Source organism: Myxine glutinosa, chromosome 1 (genome assembly GCF_964187855.1).
Source record: "Myxine glutinosa chromosome 1, kmMyxGlut1.1, whole genome shotgun sequence".
Classification (NCBI taxonomy): domain Eukaryota; kingdom Metazoa; phylum Chordata; class Myxini; order Myxiniformes; family Myxinidae; genus Myxine; species Myxine glutinosa.
In genome coordinates, this window is record NC_136261.1 from 139,915,367 (window position 1) to 139,935,483 (window position 20,117).

The 20,117-nt window shown below is 44.3% G+C and overlaps 1 protein-coding gene across 6 annotated transcripts in view; it reads left to right on the forward strand.

The window, feature by feature from the left end:
* Nucleotides 1-20,117, forward strand: part of LOC137428978 (PHD finger protein 21A) — a 341,539-nt gene that overhangs the window by 252,117 nt on the left and 69,305 nt on the right. For all 6 annotated transcript variants that reach the window (XM_068118917.2, XM_068118936.2, XM_078777621.1 and 3 more), the window contains one exon: nt 12,306-12,407. In XM_068118917.2, the coding sequence (XP_067975018.1) occupies nt 12,306-12,407 (102 nt within the window). The remainder of the gene's footprint in view (nt 1-12,305; nt 12,408-20,117) is intronic.

Sequence of the window (20,117 nt, forward strand, 5' to 3'; positions counted from 1 at the left end):
GGTAGATTCCGAATTTTTGTAAACATCTTAGAGATTATGTAATTATGCAACAAATGATTTGTGAAAAGGAACATCGCAAAAATTAACTCCTCAAATGGAATGCAATGTAAATTTGAAAGCGATGAATTTTGTCGGGTTTTATTAATCAGCATGGTGGGGAGCATAGCAAGATGGTGGGGAGCAGGATGATTTTAAAAAAAAGAGAAAATGAGATGGAAGATAGGAAATTTGGTGCCCGATCTGGCAATGTTTCATTCATTGCTTGTCATTAATATTGTTGCGGTTGTGCCATAAAGGCAACCCCCCTATAGTTTGTTGCATGACAACATGTCGCCTGCAGTATTTAGTTATTTCTTATTGAATGTAAAGATTAGCCCTTTCCCATTGTGTAGTTAATCAAGACCAATATGCGTTGAAATTAAGCACGATTTCAAACCTTTGTGATGTTAAAGGAAGCCATTTAGATGTGCAGGAACGCGTGGCCAACACCCCACGCCCACGTGACTAATGGGCTGTGAAACCTCCCCTGAATGAAAGAGGGAAGGAGGAATGAAACCTTTATTGGGGGAGGAGGGATCGAAGGCCAGCACGTGACCAACCTTTGCCAATGGGAGGCTGTGGAAATTCTGGAGGCTTTTGGGATCTGGTAAAAGCGTGCGCCGATCCATTTCGAACTCTTGCTTTGGGGATTTTGCTGCGCCACGACCTCCTGCTCTGGACTCTCTTGCTTTTGGACTTCGCGAGGACACACCTGAGCTCTTGCCTTTTCGCCACACCCACGGCGAGACCTCGATTGCTTTTTCGTTTCTCCCACGACACGTGTTTGGCCTTTGTGTTCTTCGTCGACACCCATCGCTTCTTCGCCGATCTCTTGCGCCTTCCGCCTGACCTACAAGTGTTGGCTTTCTACACGACTCACCTGAGCTGAAGTTTGTCTGCCTGCGTGGCAGCTTGTCCCACCTGTTCTAAGGCGCCAGTGGGGTTTATAGTAGGTTAGACTTGATAAGCTGTATCTTTTGTGTATTCTCTGTGCCTTCAAAATAAAAGGCTGTACATTTGGTTACTTTCCAACCTGTTCGGATATGTCTTTTCTCCATTGGCCTAGAATAATCCGAGACCGAATTTGGCTCGAATCTGGTTCATAAATCACGTCGGGTAACGCCGCTTTCCACACCGTGCAAATCCGCCCAGCACGCAATTGAATAAGGTGTGTGAAAGCGAGGGTTTGATACCCGGTTTCTCCAGTCACGTGTCTTGAAGGTATTTGGGAATATTGACCAGTAAACTCTTCGACACGTGACTGGGAAATTGGCGATCGGAATTGCTTAGCAATCCGTCAACCACGAACTTAGTCGTGGACAGCGGCCTCAGTGGACCCGGAGTTTGAGGGGGAGCAGGGCATAAACCCCCCTTAGTACATCGACGAACCCGGGATCAGCAACAAAATTTAATTGGTGTCAGGAGTGGGATTGGACCTGGAGTGCGCTTCACGTACTGCGAAATTACGAGTGTGTGGAAATTTAGTTTAAAACAAAATTCAAATTAAAATCGGTTGATGGCTGGCCAAAACGAGCAGGTTCCGTTGGGAATAGAGAATGTAGAGAATGAAGGTGAATTAATGGCCCAGGACACAAGTGAACAGATTGACTTTGGAGTTAATCACGGCATGGCAGGGAGTGAAGACAATGGCGGCGCTTCACACGCGGGGCCAGCGGCGGAGGCCGAGCCCGCTGTGCAAGCGTGGTTTATAAACATGCAGTTGTTCATGACTCAAATGAAAGCATCCTTTGAGGTGCAAATGGATAAGATGAGTGAGAAATCAACCAGGGAAATGAACAAAATGGGTGATCGATTGGGTGATTGAATGGATAAAATGAGTAATCTGATGGACACCATGAGGGACTGTTACGGATTCGGCCCTTCCATGGTGGTGGTTTTCATCCACGTGAAACATTTCTGGTTAGGTATTATTATTCTTATTGGGGTTGGAAGGAAACGGCGATTATTGTTGTTTAAAGGAAATGGTTATTGTGATTAAAAGGTTAAAAGCGCTCATGGTAAAAATGAAACAGGAAATCGGATCGTGGACCAGAAGACATGGAGCGAAGAGGAAGAGGTCGTGAGGCAAAGGCCGGGGAAGACGCGTGTCGAAGTTCCGTTACGGGCGTGGTCGAGCGAACATCGCGAGTGAACTTTGAGACCTTTTTTTTTTTTTTTTTTTTTGTATACAGAGTCGAGGCTCGTGAAAGAGCTAACATTTATCAAACAAACAAATCAAACAAACAAGCAAACAAAGTATATAAAAAGGGGAGTGGTCGACAAGATGGGGAGAGAAGGGGAGGAAGCACACAAACACAACATTTGAGAGCAGGGACATCGGGAGATGTGTGGGAGGGAGAGGGCGTGGGGGGAGGCAGGATAGGTATAAAACGCAAGGACACCAAGGACTTCCAGGAACGAAGTCGGCACCTCAAAAAAGTGGATTTGGGGTGAAATTAACGGGGGTAGAAAAGATCAAGGTTTTGGATTGGGGAAGATAAGAGATGGTGGTGAACAGCCGTTTTAAAGACCTGGAGGGAGGAGTGGGATTGAAGAGAGTGAGGGAGTTTGTTCCAGAGGCGGGAGAAAAGAGGAATGAAGGAGTGAAGGTGAGCAGAGAGTCTTGATTTTGGCAGTTTAACCATAAGAGGGTTGCAGGCAGATCTTGTGCGACCTGTAGGAATATTTGGGGGACAGAGCCCAGAGAGAGCTGGGGGAGCAAGGCCGGAGAGGAGTTGGTAGAAGACGGAAAGACCACCAACCTGCCTACGGTGAGTAAGTGAAAGGCCCTCGGAGATAGCGTCATCGCGGGAGATTCCACTACCTTGAAAGGAAGTTCGTGCGATAGGTGTTATCGTCGGAATATTGCGGAACCTGCGTAGTCAGGTATCGGCATTGAGGTTCCGGAGAATCCTTGCCTAGAGGCTCCAGCTTGAGTGAGAGCCGTCCGCCATTTTGCCCCGCGCACTGCGTTCATCGGAAAAGGTTTTTGTCACGTCAGCTGGTCTTACCCTCCGGTGGTCTGCCGGGGAGGGCTGTGCACTAAAGCGGTGTTTGAAGATTACACGGCGGTTCGCTGATTGAACGGCGAACGTGTACGTCGGCGCGCGTCTTTGGGGATTTTCCATTCTATCGTGAGTTTGCTGGGTGTTGGACCACGTGACTTCTGTGTCGCTTCGACCGCCTACGCCTCGATTGATCTTGATCAGACATTGTTCCAACGATCGCTGGAGCGAATCAACTTCGCCTTGGAGAGTTATAGAGACATTGAGGAGTGCTCGGTTCCATTCCCTGGGAGTGCCGTGAGTTTGAGATAAGTACTAGATAAGATGGTACCATCTTAAGATATTTTGATTGTCTGGATTTGCTATCGTTATTGGTGATGTTATTCCTGTGTGATTTTTAATATATTATTGGTTTTCTATAACCATTGGTGTGGTTTCCTTATTTATTTCGACACGGAATAATATATATTTTTCTGCCGTGGCTCCTCCCGGGGTTCGGAGGCATACCGAGACCAGGCGGTCGGGGAGGAACACGTAACAGGGACGAATCAAGCTGCGGTAGGAAGAGAATGAGCGAGGAGTTCGCGGGTGCACGTGACGAGGTAAAGCGGAGTGAGATGCGCGTCCGGCGAGAGTTGAAGGAGAGTACGGCCAAACTGACTGGGGTGATGGAAGTATTGATGCGGGAGGTCGAGAAACCGACGAAGGGAGAGTTCGAGCAGGAAATAGAAGGGGCGCAGGGGCAAATAACGGAGGTAAAACAGAAGCTGGAGGAGGTAGAAGGAGGAATGATTGAAATTAAAAAGATAGAAGGAGAGACGGGGAATGAATTACGGGAGGAATTGATGGAATGTGTGCAAGAGTTGTGCTCGCATCGTAATGACGTACCTGCAGATCAAATAAAAAGATTACAGGTGCTGGAAGATGGCCGGGAGAAGGTGAGTCCCGAGGTGAGTAGCGATATCGGGAATGTGTATGGTGCGATGGGGTGTTCGACAAGCATGGGGGTCAGGATCGACCCGGGCATTCGTGAGGGGCCCATTGTGAGGGGTGCGACTGAGACGGAGTGTGTGAAAGGAGTGTGCGCACCGGGGTGTGTGAGTACAGAGTATGTGGAGAGAGTGTGCGCACCAGTGTGTGCGAGTACGGAATGGGGTGCGAGGGATGATGCGGCTCAGGCATCAACGCCGACCGGAATAGGGGTTAGTGAGACGGGTAGAGTATGCGAGCCCCCGATGGGTGGTGCACCGTGAGGACCGGAGGGGGTCGGTGCTGCGTCGGTCTCGCAAGGACCGACGTGCGAGATTCGTACCTCCGGCACCCGCACGGTATTGTTGGCGCGGTACCATGGCAAGAGAGATCGGCGGGTTTCGAGGGGAAATTTGGAGTTTCGGAAAAACGCACCTTTCCAGGTGAGGTGCTCTAACCGTGGCTGGTTGGGTCATCGTGCATGGGACTGCAGGGCCCTGCGCAGGGATGGACCCTGGCACCTGGGACCACCAACTCCACCCCCCTCGGATCATCCATGCCGACCGGTTAAGACCCTGCACAGGCAAGCCGGCGCCCTCATGGATCGCCTGGTCTTAGAGGCCGGGGCGCGACCAGTTACCTCCACAAGGGAGGGGCTTGTAGTTTAGAGGACTGGGGGAGTATTGTACCCCCCACGTGGGGGTATGGTGGTGTGACCATTCCCCACGATGACGGGGCCCATGAGCACTAGTTTAGGGGGATAGCATTGTTAGGCCCATGGAGGGGCCAGCGATGGTTGCTCCATGGGGGCACCGGAGCACTAGCTGAGGGAGGGCTAGGATAATTGTTAGGGATCTAGAGAGACCATAGGGACAGAGATTTAAGTAGTGACCATGAACTGTAGTGGGGACATAGAGAGTTCAGTGGTTGTTAACAAAGGGTGTGCATAGTGTAGAGGGACGACGAGGGAAGCACGAGTTGTAGGGGAAATTAGTTAGATAAATGATGCAGTTTGTGTGAGTATAAATGGAATTGTGTTGTGAAAATAATTGGTGTGGAAATAATTGGTGTGAAAATAAATGGTGTGGAATGCATGGTGTGAAGGATTGAATGGGGGGAGTGGAACCCATTCACTGAGGCCCGGGTGGGTAGTTTAAAGTTAGATAGAGGTTGCAGGTAAATTGCATGGATATTGACACCTGTAGTGCTGATTGTGGAGATAGTTTTTTTTGTGAGGTGCATGAGGCAGTGGAATGGCTGGGCGTGTGGCTTAATTAGTAGTAATAGTTATTGGGGCACTCCGTCACTGGTAGCTCGTCGGCCAGGTAAGGCCGCAGATAAGCTCAGGGAGCCATTTAGGTTAGTGTGAGTGGGGCCCGAGGATCCAGGGAAGGGACCCGGGTTGCCCAATGCCAAGGTGGGTATCAGGGTGTAAGTGCCAGGGAGGGCCTTCCCCAGGTAGGTTAGAGTGAGGAGCAGGCAAGCTCGGGAGGCGGCTCCAGTGAACGGAGGGGTGCAGGTAGGTAGACCTGCTGATGAAGCCACACGACCCAGCCCCGAAATTGTGCAAGGGCACGAATAGAGAATTTGTAGGGTGAGACCCAAATTCAGAGGTGCACCACAGTGTGGGCAATGGGAATTCGGGTTCTTAGAACCACATCGTTTAAAGAAGACCGATTGGCAGGGTACAAACCTGGGGAGATTAAATGTGTAATGATGTTAGTGTAGTTAGAATTTTGTGAAGACCCCTTCGCACCATCCACAAGGGGATGGATTTCGCACCACGGGACTCAATGTTTGATTGGTAAGATGCATCACGACGTGAGTACGAAACATTGTGTTCATTCTGCCTTTCCTTCCTGGGAGAACCTGGGGGGAGTTGGGCACGAATTTGGAATAAAGAGGGGACGTGGGAGACGAGACGTAGAGACGAGTCGTAAATACAAGGAGGGCTAGGGTAGTGTAGTTAACGGTGGGGGGCACGAACGGGTAGGGCCAGGCTCTAGTTCACTCTGCCGGCGTTCCTCTCACCCGCTTGTCATACCTGTGTTTTGCGTTGCCACCGTGTCCTTTCCTTTTTTGCTCGTTGCGTCTTCTCTTCCTCCCCGATCCAGGACCATCAAGAGGACTTACCTTGCCGTCGCAGCATCTTCATGCCATCCATAACTCACTGCCATCATCCCATCCATCACATTATGGACCATTGGCTCTGTGGCCACACCCATCTCCATGGTTTCACCTATTGGCTGCCCCATCATATTTGCACACATGGATCACCTGTTGAGTGGCACTGACGCCACACATTTGGACTACTTGTCAAGTGGCCCTGCTCACGAAATAAAAAAAGTGATCCATGTGTGCAATTATGAAGATTTAGATGGCCCTGATCTTGAAATGGCCTGTGTGCCGGTCAGGGCCAGCCGGTTTTGTTAGCCCGCCTACCAAGGCAAGAAGCCACTCCAGCAACAAGAAGATGACGCCAGCAACAAATTCTCCAAGTTTTATTCCTCAAGTCCAGGTCCTGGGTCATAGTTTTTGTAAATAAATGGTGTTTTAGTGTAAAATGTAAAAATGTTGCCCACCGGTTATGTGTTTAGTTTCAAAATTCCGGCAATACGTGAACAGTATAAGGTTGTGGGTGTGAATATGTTAGGTAGTTTCTCAACGCATTAGGAGGGACATATTTAGTTTTAAAATGTACATTTAAATGTTAAAAAATTTAAAAAATGTCACACACATTGGGATTAGAGTTTAAAATGTTAGGGGAATCACATCTACGTGTCACACTAATAGTAATGTTTAAATGAATGCCAGCTCACCCCAGCCGCTCCATGTGGACGACTCGGGTCGATTCTCGGTGAGAGGAAGTCATTACAGCGTTAGGTTTTGGGCTAGGCTAGGCCTTTACGGCAGTGCATTTATTCATGACTCAATGAGAAGCGGTACATTCTTTCAGAAACCACTTATGATAACTGCTCACAAGCCATAACTAATTCGTCTCTGTTTCTTAATTATTGTTGCATAATAATTATTGTAGTCTCGCTATATTCCCTCTGTCATGATTGCAAAGTTGATCAAAATTACTTTTTTTTTTTCTTTTTTTTTTTTTTGTATACAAGATCGAGGCTCGTGAAAGAGCTAACATTAATCACACAAAAAGACAAACCGACACACAAAACACAAAAAACAAGGGCAGCGGCAGACAAGATGGGGAGAGAGGGGGAAGGACACAAAAGTCCTTGTGCGGCTGCGGACGACAGCTAGGTAGCCAACTTAAAATCAACTTTATTTTTGAGTTCTTAATATTTATTTTTAAAGGAAGAATACATAATTTTATCTGCTCATTACACAAGCCGCAAAAAGCAGTAGAAAAGCATTTGTTGATTGTGGTGTTGCTAAACAACACAATCATGATTTTTTTTGCATGACAATGTCAGCAATGGCGCCATGCCAATTTGAGCTGACCGAGTCGGCAAACAAAGCGCGATGCTGATGCAGCTCAACATCGGCAATTTTGTGCTGCTACAGTGCTTTCAGAAACTATGCACACCCCTTGACTTTTTCACATTTTATGTCACTTACATTTTATGTTAAAATGGATTAAATTGAGATTTTTTTGTCACTGATCTACACATCACCCCATAATGTCAGTGGAATTTTTTTTAGAAATTCTTACAAAATCATTAAAAATGAAATACAGAAATATCTAATTTACATAAGTATCCAATCCCTGAATCAATACTTGGTAGACGCACTTTTGGCAGTGATTTCAGCTTCGAGTCTTCTTGGGTATGTCTGTATGAGCTTTACATATCTGGATTTGGGGAGTTTATCCCATTCTTCCTTGCAGATTTGCACAAGCTCTGTCTGTTGTATATTGCCTTATAGTCTGGAATGAAATTGCTTTAAATCAGACTTTTTCCACCTTTATTTACACATCGTAACCCACAACTTCCAAGTGAAAAACAAATTCTACAAATTTTAGAAAATTAATTAAAAATACAAAACTAGAATATTACCAGCAATTGTAAGTTAGCTCAGGTGTAACCAATCAATATCAAAATCACACACCAAGTTACTGGGCCTCCACCTGTGTTAAATTGTAGTAATTCTGATTATATCAGAATAAAATCAGCTTTTCCTGTAGGTTTCCTCTGCTGGGTAGTGTATTTCACAGCAGACTCAACCATGAGCACCAAGGGGTTTTCAAAAGACCTCCGGGATAAAGTTGTGGAAATGCACAAATCAGGGGATGGGTATAAAAATATTTCAAAGGCCTTGAGTATCCCTTGGAGCACAGTCAATACAATCATGAAGAAGTGTAAGGCGTATGGTACCACCAAGACCCTGCCTAGATCAGGCCGTCCCTCCAAACTTGATGACCAAGCAAGGAGGAGATAGATCAGAGAGGTCACCAAGAGGCGAATGGTAACTTTTAAAGAGCTACAGACCTTTATGTCAAAGACTGGTCATTGTGTGCATGTGACAACAATATCCAAAGCACTCCATAGGCCTATGCCTTGTATGGTAGGGTGGCAAGAACGAAGCCATCACATAAAAAAAGCTTACATTGAGTCCCGTTTGAGTTATGCAAAAAAAAAAAAAAAACTCTGGAGATTCTGAAGCCATGTGGCAAAAAGTTTTGTGGTCTGCTGAAACAAAGCTGGAACTTTTTGGCGTAAATGCAAAAAGTTACATTTGGTGCAAACCGAACACAGCACATCACCCAAAGAACACAATTCCTACTGTGAAGCATGATGATGGCAGCATCATGTTATGGGGATGTTTCTTATCAGCAGATAGCTTTCTGTTTCTTATCTCCATTGATGACACCCAGACACCAGAAGGCGTATGTCAACCACGTTTTCAATACCCACCTTAAAATACCTCAACTGCAACTTATGACAACATCTTCTCAAATGTTCCATCTCCACCCACATATACAACATCTTGAAAAACATTCACAATCGCATCACGACCACAGCTTTGCAACAACAGAACACAGTCAATTACTGAGCAAACCACATTCTATGATCTATCAATCTGAAAAAAAAACCTCTTATGTGCTTCTGCAGAATAACACTAGCCAGATTGTTCAGGTTACCAACCAACACTCAAAATAAATCAACACAAACTCAATCCAATTCAGGACCCGCTCTGCCCACACAGTCGCCTTGAACCCAACACAGTTCACCACCTAATCACAATTTGCCCTCAACTCACACAATTCAGACAACATTCAACATCTTTATGATCTCTGGAGAAATCTTGTCTCAGTGGCCGGTTTCCTTGAGATCACGGGCTTCCATTGAGGATGGATACCTGGGGATACTTGATGATGATTATTTTTAATTGAATGCATAACTTGTTGTTTCTTATCGTCACACATCTCACATATCCTGTATTTCACAGTATTATTTGCCATAGAGGGCATATTAGACTTTGGCATTGCCATCTCAAGGTGTCTGTTTTTGAGATTGTGCTGCAGTTTATTTGTTTCAGCGATGCAATGGACAAAACCTTGTCGCAATTGGTCCATTGTGGGTTTTCAATACCAACAGTAATGTTGTCTCACTGTCTTTCACCTGTCTGTCTTACTGTCTGTCTCACTGTCTTACCTCACTGTCTTTCCCTCGCGGTCCCCCTGTGCTGTCTTTCCCTCATGGTCCCCCTGTACTGTCTTTCCCTCGCGGTCCCCCTGTGCTGTCTTTCCCTCGCGGTCCCCCTGTGCTGTCTTTCCCTCGCGGTCCCCCTGTACTGTCTTTCCCTCATGGTCCCCCTGTGCTGTCTTTCCCTCGTGGTCCCCCTGTACTGTCTTTCCCTCGTGTTCCCCCTGTACTATCTTTCCCTCGTGGTCCCCCTGTACTGTCTTTCCCTCGCAGTCCCCCTGTACTGTCTTTCCCTCACGGTCCCCCTGTGCTGTCTTTCCCTCGTGGTCCCCCTGTGATGTCTTTCCCTCGTGGTCCCCCTGTACTGTCTTTCCCTCGCGGTCCCCCTGTACTGTCTTTCCCTCGCGGTCCCCCTGTACTGTCGTTCCCTCGCGGTCCCCCTGTACTGTCTTTCCCTTGCGGTCCCCCTGTGCTGTCTTTCCCTCGTGGTTCCCCTGTGCTGTCTTTCCCTCGTGGTCCCCCTGTGCTGTCTTTCCCTCGTGGTTCCCCTGTGCTGTCTTTCCCTCGTGGTCCCCCTGTGCTGTCTTTCCCTCGCGGTCCCCCTGTGCTGTCTTTCCCTCGCGGTCCCCCTGTGCTGTCTTTCCCTTGCGGTCCCCCTGTGCTGTCTTTCCCTCACGGTCCCCCTGTACTGTCTTTCCCTCGTGGTTCGCCTGTGCTGTCTTTCCCTCGCGGTTGTCAGCTCTTTCACGAGCCTCGATTTAGTATACCAAAAAAAAATAAAAAAAATAAAGATGGTAAAATCATAATCAGTGCCTCAATGTATTTTAGGTTTTTTGCATCAAAGGTGGCCATTATTTTGAGGAGAAACAGTTTGGTGCACATTCGCTGAAGATAACTGTGTCTAACCAATTCATTACAAAAATGTTTTTTCATCGATTTTGTTGCCCTGATTGGTCTGTGGTTAATTCACCTCTATGGCTTCTTGAACAATTAGGCCCTCTGCCTCTAGTGTTGTCTCATTGGCAGGTCAATGATCAATAAAGTTGGTGATAGGAATCAACTTGTAAGAAGAATTGGTTGTTTTTCACCGACATCATCAATCCTGCTAAATGAAAATGGCAGACAAATCCCCACATAGAATGTTTAACTGTCATCTGTAGCAGTTCCCAATTGCCCATAGTTGATGCAGTCAAGATTCCGTGTCAGTGTGTGATGCTGATGAAGATCTGGTAACCCTGACAGCAGCAGATGGAAAGCTATGGGGCCTTAAACATAGTCCTGTAAGCTCTTTTTCTGCATAGAATGGCATTGTTAATGGTCTGCTGTAACCTGGCTAGATACCCGGGGTGCTTGAAAATTATAAAATGGAGAATAAGTGATGATTTTTAGACGCTGACACAATTCCCAGAGCCCATGGATTTGATTTTGGGAAGTTATGAAGCCGTAAACATGCCACATCAGTTAGTTTTTGCCCCCTATTAAACTAAAAAAAGGCGTTTTCAAGTTATCGTCAAAAGCCCATCTACCGTATAAAACACAGTCAGTTTGTTTGTGTGTTTGTACAAATGTCTGTCCCCCTTCATATTAGGGTGGGTTTTCAAGGCCAATCTTATAACAGGAATGTGTCTGATACGGTTTATTTTCTAAGGATAAAACAAACTCGAAAAACATTTCCCATAAAAGAGTAATTATGTCCTCTTTTATTGGAATTGTAGATGGTGGCTTGTAAACCGAGCCTCAAGGGCGGTGTACAGAAGCGTTTCAAAAAAATAACAATAAATACAAGGCACAGGGAGGTGAAATTCACTGCACGTGATGTACAACACACAGAGTAAAACGAGTATTCATTTATGTCTGTAGGATGTCCAATAAATGTCCAATAAAATAATATATAAGCACATCTGACACTCGGCCGAAGCTTCAGACTTTGGCATGCCCACGAGGCTGCGCCGTTGAATAAACTGTTCCAACCCGTCTTTTTTGATGGATTTTTACTAGCCTTTAATATTCATGGTGCCATATTTATAGGAGTAGTTCAAAGTAGTGTTGTAGCCTCTGTCCTCTGACGTCCTCTGACGTCTGTCGTCCTCTGAAAACGTCCTCTGACGGACATTTGAGGTATTTGGGATCCTTGCTATGATAGTTATTGAGGGATAACCCATAAGGGGCGAGGATTCTTTGGCTAACAGGACGTCTAATTGGTCTGCCAGTGAAGCGATTGGTGGGCTACGCTAGTTTTGCATGAACCAAAAGTAATGTTTCTGCAATGACATAGTTTGCATGCTCTTAAGAAAACCCACACTGGAATTTTATAAAGTTTGCAAATAATTTTATGGTTGGGGAAATTGATTTTATACTTGCTACATATTATTTTTCCCAAAGAAGGCTTTGGACTTGATGGAATTGAATGACTGCAGTTACACAGTACAGCCTTAATACTTAATACTAAGGGTACAGCCTTAATCACCTTGATTTCACTTGCCATATCTTGATGATCTAATAACTGAGGGTTATAATGATGAATGAGAAAGCTTGCTGCTGTTGGGCTGAGATGTATTTTTATTGGCCAGAAATTCTGGTACACAAATACATTCTTGTGTTAAATTCTGTACTTTACTGTTTTCTTTGTGGAACCTCAAAAGTTTAAGCAGGAGGGCGAGCAAGTTTACGGTTTCCTTTACAGGATGGCATGGTACAGGAAATGGTATCCTGCAAACACAGCACACGAATGGCAGTTGAGAAGGTCACTCCACGTGGATATGAACCTGGGATGGACAACACAATGGTAAGCATCCAACCAGAATAGAATAGGATAAAATGATCATGAGCATTTTGGTACATTCTAAAGGTTTGAATAAGCTTGAAATCTTACATGATATGTAATTATAAATTATGAAAGTGTCTGAAGCTATTTGGCTTTCTTCTTCCACCGCAAAAAAAAATAAATGGTATTTATCACCTGTCATCCCTTTCAAAGCAATCGACAAGAAAATATCGCACCCACCATGTCTGAAGGAAGCGGTTCAGTTTGGCATTTTAAAAATGAAATAGCGAACAAATACAAAGTCAAGCAACAAACCAAACCCTTTAGAATTACCTTTTTAACCCCTTAAAGTTGCAATTTAGAAGCCATTAAAATTGCCCTTTAGAATCCATTAGAATTGCACTTTAAAACCCTTTATAATTACACTTTAAAACCCTTTAGAATTCCTTTAAAAGCCCTTAGAATTACCCTTTTTAACCCATTGAAATTACCATTTGGAAACCATTAGAATTGCCCTTTTGAACCCATTAGAATTACCTTTTAGAATGACCCTTTATAATTACCCTTTAGAAGCCATTATAACCCATTAGAATTACCCTTTATAATTACCTTTTAGAACCCATTAGAATTACCCTTTAGAATTACTCTTTAGACCCCATTAGAATTACCCCTTATAATTACCTTTTAGAACCTATTAGAATTACGCTTTAGAACCCATTAGAATTACCCTTTATAATTACCTTTTAGAACCCATGAGAATTACACTTTAGAATTACCCTTTAGAACCCATTAGAATTACCCTTTATAATTACCTTTTAATAACCCATTAGAATTACCCTTTAGAACCCATTAGAATTACCCTTTAGAATTACACTTTAGAACCCATTAGAATTACCCTTTAGAATTACCCTTTAGAACCCATTAGAATTACCCTTTAGAATTACACTTTAGAACCCATTTGAATTACCCTTTATAATTACCATTTGGAATCTTTCTTTATAATTACCATTGAAAATTACCAATTGAATTACCCATTAGATTTACCCTTTAGAATTACCCTTTAGAATTACCCTTTAGAATTACCCTTTGGAATTACCCTTTAGAATTACCCTCTAGAATTACCCTTTATAATTAAACACGATGGGTTAGAAAGGTTGTTCTTCAATTTTAATGGATGGATGGATGGAAGGACAGCCAAATATTGAAGCGGTTTCACTGCTTAAAAATGGGCAACCGTCAGTTTAAAAATAATGTCAGAATCGTGTTATAGACAAGTCAAGCTTGGTTATCGACTGGCTCTATTTTGTGGAGCGATAATCTTGTAACTTGCTTGGAAATTGTGGGCCCTCATCTGGCGACAAAGGGCCATGTTTCTTGTTGCGTGAAGTACATGGTGTTCCAAAAAGACCCGGACAACTTTGGTTGTTAGTATATTTGGAATCACAAATGATACAACGATACCCTTTGTTTTATATGATACAGAAAAGCACAAGGTTTTGCGCACACCATCAATGCACTTAAATGTGAGCCTCGATTTTCACGCGCAGGACGTCAAGTCAGTACATGAGTCCTTGCCATGCTCGGCTCAGCATGTTTGTGTCCACCAGTGCGCATGCAGCTGTGATCCGAGAACGAAAAACCTTACAGGTTTGCCACCTTGGTGTTTTTGGGGTTTTTTTGTATACAGGATCGAGTCTCGTGAAAGAGCTAACATTTATCACACAAAAAATCAAACAGACACACAAAACATATAATAAGAGGAGCAGTAGACAAGATGGGGAGAGAAGGGGAAGCACACACACAACATTTGAGAGCAGGGACATCGGGAGATCTGTGGGAGGGAGGGGGCTTGGGGGGAGGAGGCGTTGGAAGGAGGGGGTGGGGTGGGAGAAGTATAAAACACAAGGACACTGCAACGACTTCCAGGAAAGAAATTGGTATTTCAAAAAAGTGGATCTGGGGTGAAATTAGCGGGGGTAGAAAAGATCAAGGTTTTGGATGGGGGAAGATAAGAGATGGTGGTGAACAGCTGTTTTAAAGACCTGGAGGGAGGAGTGGGATTAAAGAGAGTGAGGGAGTTTGTTCCAGAGGCGGGAGAAAAGAGGATGAAGGAGTGAAGGTGAGCAGAGAGTCTTGATTTTGGCAGTTTAACCATAAGAGGGTTGCAGGCAGATCTTGTGCGACCTGTAGGAATATTTGGGGGACAGAGCCCAGAGAGAGCTGGGGGGGCAAGGCCAGAGAGGAGCCGGTAGAAGACAGAAAGACCACCAACCTGCCTGTGGTGAGTAAGTCAAAGGCCCTCGGAGTTAGCTTCATCGTGGGAGATTCCAATGATTCTGAATCTTTGGCAAAACTTTTCATGTTGTCGACATCTTTGGCAAACCCCCACAGAAAAAATTCAAGGGGGTTATGTCTGGTGATGGTGGGGGCTTGGTGGTTGGTCCGTCTCAGCCAATCCAGAAACCTGGAATTTTTTCATTCAGGATGGCTCAAAACGACTAAAGGCCCAATGAGGGGGAGTGCCGTCCTGTTGAAAAATGATATCAGGTTGCATGTCTTCAATTTGTGGGAAGGCAAATCCTTCCAACATGTTCATGTAAATTGCCGAGGTCACTGCATCCTCCGCAAAGAAAAATGGACCCACTAAGCGGTAATGGAGAAGGCCACAACACACATTGACCTTATGACTGTCATGTATGTGTTCACTGACCATGTGAGGGTTTTCAGAGCCCCTGATCCTCACATTGTGCTGGTTGACCTTCCCCGATACATGAAAGCTTCATCTGTGAACATGACCTTTTTTCAGGTAATCTTCATCATCCTCTATGTGACTGAGCATTTCCAAGGCAAACGCCTTGCGTTGGGTCCATCATTTGGTTTGAGTTCCTGCATAATCTGCACCTTAAAGACATACAGCTTCAATAGTCCCAGTTCTCTGTGTGCGTGTCGGATTGATTTTCTGGGACTTTGATGAAATAATTCACGTGCTCATTCAACGTCTGCTGCACTTGTGCTTGGTCAACCGGTACTTTTCTGTTTCTGCCTACTTCCAGTCTCCTTAAACCTCTTGTACTGCTCTCTGAGACAAATCTATAATGGTGGATTCCTTCCATACCTTGTACTGAAATTAGGCTGAACTTGCGTGTCGGATCTCCTCGACAGGAACCATTCGACGCACTGAGCTTTCTCCTGTGGAGTCGCCATTTTATTTTACACTAAACCACCAGAAATAAAAGAAAACTTTGAGTTCCTGTATCATATAAAACAAAGGGTATCATTGTGTCATTTGTGGTACGAAATATATTAACAACCAAATTTGTCCAGGTCTTTTTGGAACACCCTGCATGACGCTGTGAGGTCAGAAATGCAAAAGATGTAAAGATTACAATCACCCACGCAATAACTCAAAAGGGCACATCTGCAAAAGTTTGAGTCCAAAAGCAAATTTATTAACTTGTATGTGATAACAAAATAAATTGTTACACTCAAAAAAGAAATCAAAAGCACTTTTTGGAGTTTTTCATGAACTTTTGAGAATATAATAACACTTAACTGCAATCGGAAAACTCAAATCTGTCTTTACACGTATTCAATAAATCAGTGTGACTTACTCTTTTGTTTTGAGAACTGCCTCAACTCCATTTGTGATTGTTTCAATTATGTAGTTTATGGGTTATGTTTGAGTCATTCTTTTCCCAACAGTGTGTAATATAATGTACCCCAGCGCATAATCAGGCTGCTCGCATAAACTTTTAGCTCTCTGTCAAATGTATTGACCCTTCATTTATTCTGCTATGGTTCAGTCATAATCATCTTCTCATTTTAATGGAGCAAACGTATATGGTTATATGAGTATGTATATATATATATATATATATATATATATATATATATATATATATATATATATATGGCTACAATACTGGGTACACATTTACACAGATGAAATAAAAAGCCTTCAATTAAAAAAAAAGAACTGAATGAAAAGACCCCTATGGTTTATGTTGGAGCAAATAGTCTTGAGGACCTCCAAAAACCTGATTTTCACATTATATCATGCACTTAGATTTGCGATGGTTAAGTAAACAAGACAAACATGGCATATTTTCGAAATAAAATGTTACATTCTCATTGTGTCAATTTTTATTTTATTGTCTTCAAATACAAATATGCATTGATGATTAAAATTGTAATTAAATGGAATGTTTGATGTCTGGTTTGTCTCCTGGTGTTATTTTTTTACATTTTCTATAATTCCTTGAAATGTGCAATGCGTGTTACAAAATAAGTGATTCGTGCATAACGCTTGGTGACCACCAAATTCACAATAATTGTGATGTCAGTTTCATTTTCAAATCACGAAGGACTCGTGAAATGAACTAGGTGTGTCGGTTAAGAAATACCAAGAGAAGAATGACCTTGATGCTTATTCAATCGATCAATCAGAAAGTTAATTTTTTTCGCGATAATCTTGTCGTTTTTTTTTGTGTCCGCCCCGTTCTGCACAAATCGCATCCCAGCAAAAGTGAAAAGAAACCCGCATCACTCGAAACTTGATTTTGTGTAACACGGGTCCCGTTTGTTGTGATAGCAAAGCAGTCACTTGCTGGCAGACGACCACTCGTTTACGGATGAGGTCAGAACTTGTTTTCGTGTCCGTGTCCTCCGGTGCTGCATTATGCACGAATTCAGCGTGCGAAGTGCACTCTCGTTTTCATTTTCGTGAAAACAAAGCATGTAGCAAGTCTGATGCTTCAAACTCAGATACTCCAATATATACAGAACAACATATAAATACAGCAAACTTGCTGTTTCCTGAAACGTTATTTTTCCACTCAGATGTAACACTTAGTGTACCCAATATTGTAGCCATGCACATACATATATATATATATATATATATATATATATATAAATATATATATGTACATGTCGAAAGATTTGTAGCTCAGGACTCGTATTGTAAAGGATAGCACACCACAACAACACAACAACAGGCATTTTAAGGCCATTTTCCCTGCTAGAGCAGGGATTAGCCTTGCGGTCCCCATGACAATCTTCACCATTTTGCCCTATTTTTTGCATCTCCCCTTGTTAACCCCCTTGCCCGCATTTCTTCTTCCACCCTATTTAGCCAAGTCCTTCTCGGTTTTCCCCGTCCTCTTCTTCCTTATACATTCATTTCCATCACTCTTCTCATCCAGTCACTTTCATCCTTCCTCAGCACATGACCAAACCATCTCAACCTGTTTCTCTTCACAGCATCAATCACAGGCTCTATTCCCATCATCTTTCGCAATTCATCATTTGTCTTCCTTTCTCTCAACGATACTCCACACATCCACCGAACCATTCACATTTCCACCCTTTCCAGCCTTCGTTGCTGCTCTACGTTCATTACTCATGTCTCGCTCCCATAAATCATAACACTTCTCACACATGCAGCATACACCTTTCCCTTCAGCTTCAACGACACTCGCCTCCTTGTCAGCACGCCACTCAGTTCCCGAAATTTCTTCCATGCACATCTCACTCCAGCAACCGCTGCCGAGTCTGATCCACCTTCTCCATTCAGCATGTCTCCTAGGTAGCAAAATGTTTTCACACCTTCCAGCTTCACGCCATCTCCAAGATCCAACTCAACATTTACTCCATCTGCAGCTCCCTCTGTGCACACCTTACACTTGAATGTAGCTGCCACACTGGTTAATGACCTTGTCAAACCGCTATATTTTTGATGAACCCACTCAGCGCACATTGTACATTGAATGGAGTTCACTCCGACACCCTTCCTGCACACAGCACACGGCGACTTCCCAGTTCTTTCCACCTCACCACATGCTTTACCACTTGCCATCACCTTCATCTTTCTGATATTCACCTTCAGACCTTTTGTCTCCTTGCATTCCTTACACTTGTTCATCTTCTCCTTCTGTCCATCCATACTTTCAGATCATCTGCATACAACAACTCCCACGGTAAACCCTCCTTTACGTTCCGATCCAGCACCTCCATCACAACTACAAATAGTACTGGGCTTAGTACCGACCCCTGATGCACTCCCACCTTCACGTCAAACTCACCACTGTTCCCGTCCTTCATCCTTACAGCTGTGCGCGCTCTTTCGTACATTGGCATCACTACTCTGATCAACCATTCCTCCACTCCTAAGTTCCTCAATGGCCATGTCACTACTTCACATGGAACCCCATCGAATGCTTTCTCCAGATCGACAAACCCAAGAAACAACTTCTTCCTCTTCTCCATGTACTTCTCCTTTAACTGCCTTACAATAAAAAGCGCGTCTGTCATTCCTCTTCCTGGCATAAATCCAAACTGCATTTCGTCGATCTTCACTTTCTTCCTTATCCTCCTCTCCAACACCCTTTCCAATACCTTCATTCCATGCTCCAATAACTTTATCTCTCGATACGAGCCACAGTCCAGAAGGACACCTTTCCCCTTGTATAGAGGGACGAGGGCACTCAGTTCCCAATCTACTGGAATGCGGCCTTCTTTCACCACCAGATTACAGATCTCTGTCATTCTCTTCGCACCCCAACTTCCTGCTGCCTTCAACATATCTCCCACAACTCCCGTCGGCCCTCCCGCTTTTCTACTCTTCATTGCTTTTATCGCTTCCTCAACTTCCTTCTCAGTTATCTTCTCTGCCGGTCCTAAAACTGGGTTACTCTGTATGTTGCCATCCCATTCATTCTCTGCATTCAACAGCATTTCCATATATCTTTTCCATCTTCCTTTAATTCCATCTGGGTCCACAACGATTTGTCCCACTACATCCTTCATGCAACTCACCCCCCATCACATCACACCTCTTACGCTATCTGCTTTGCAATCCTGAATACCGCTCTCTGACCCTCTTCCGAATCCAAGCGTTCCCCCCAAACATTTTCCTGCATGCCTCCTGTGCCTTTGCTACCTCCTTCGTTGCAGCCTTCTTGGCTGCCTTATAACTTTCATGCTCTGCCTTTTCTGCCCCTGTACCCTTCACCTCTGCCACTCCTTGAACTTCTTCCTCTTCTCATCAATCCTCTTTCCAACTTCATCATTCCACCACCATGTTTCCGAGTGCCTCGGTGGTCCTTTTGTCCATCCACATACCTCTCCAACGGTTCCCAATAGACTATCTTTCATTGACATCCAGCCACTTTCAAGCTCAACCACATCATCCCATTCCCATACTCAGCCTCTCTTTTAATGCCTCCCTCACTGTCACCTCTTTCAACCTCCACACCTCATTCTCGTTTGGTACTTCACCCGCCGAGCTCTCCTCGCACCTTTCACCCTTATGTCGCAGACAACTAAGTGGTGCTGTGAAACAGCCTCCTTCCCCGGGATCACCTTTGTGTTCCAGAGGAGCCCCCTTTCTCACCTACACACCATCACATCAGGTAATCAACGGTTGTCGTCGACCCACCTGACGTGTATGTAACAAGCTCATTATCCTCTTTCTGGAACTGAGTATTACAAATCAACAAATCAGCTCCATCAGCAAACTCCAAAATCCTTTCAACTTCTCCATTTCTCACACCATATCCGAAACCCCCATGAACTCCCTCAAAACCGTCCATACTCCTTTCCACATGTCCATTTAGGTCTCCTCCTACCACAACAACTTGGTCATATTTCACGTTTTCCATCAGTTTCTGTATTGCATACCAGAACTTGTCCTTCTCTTCATCGCTCCGACCATTCTGCGGAGCATATCCC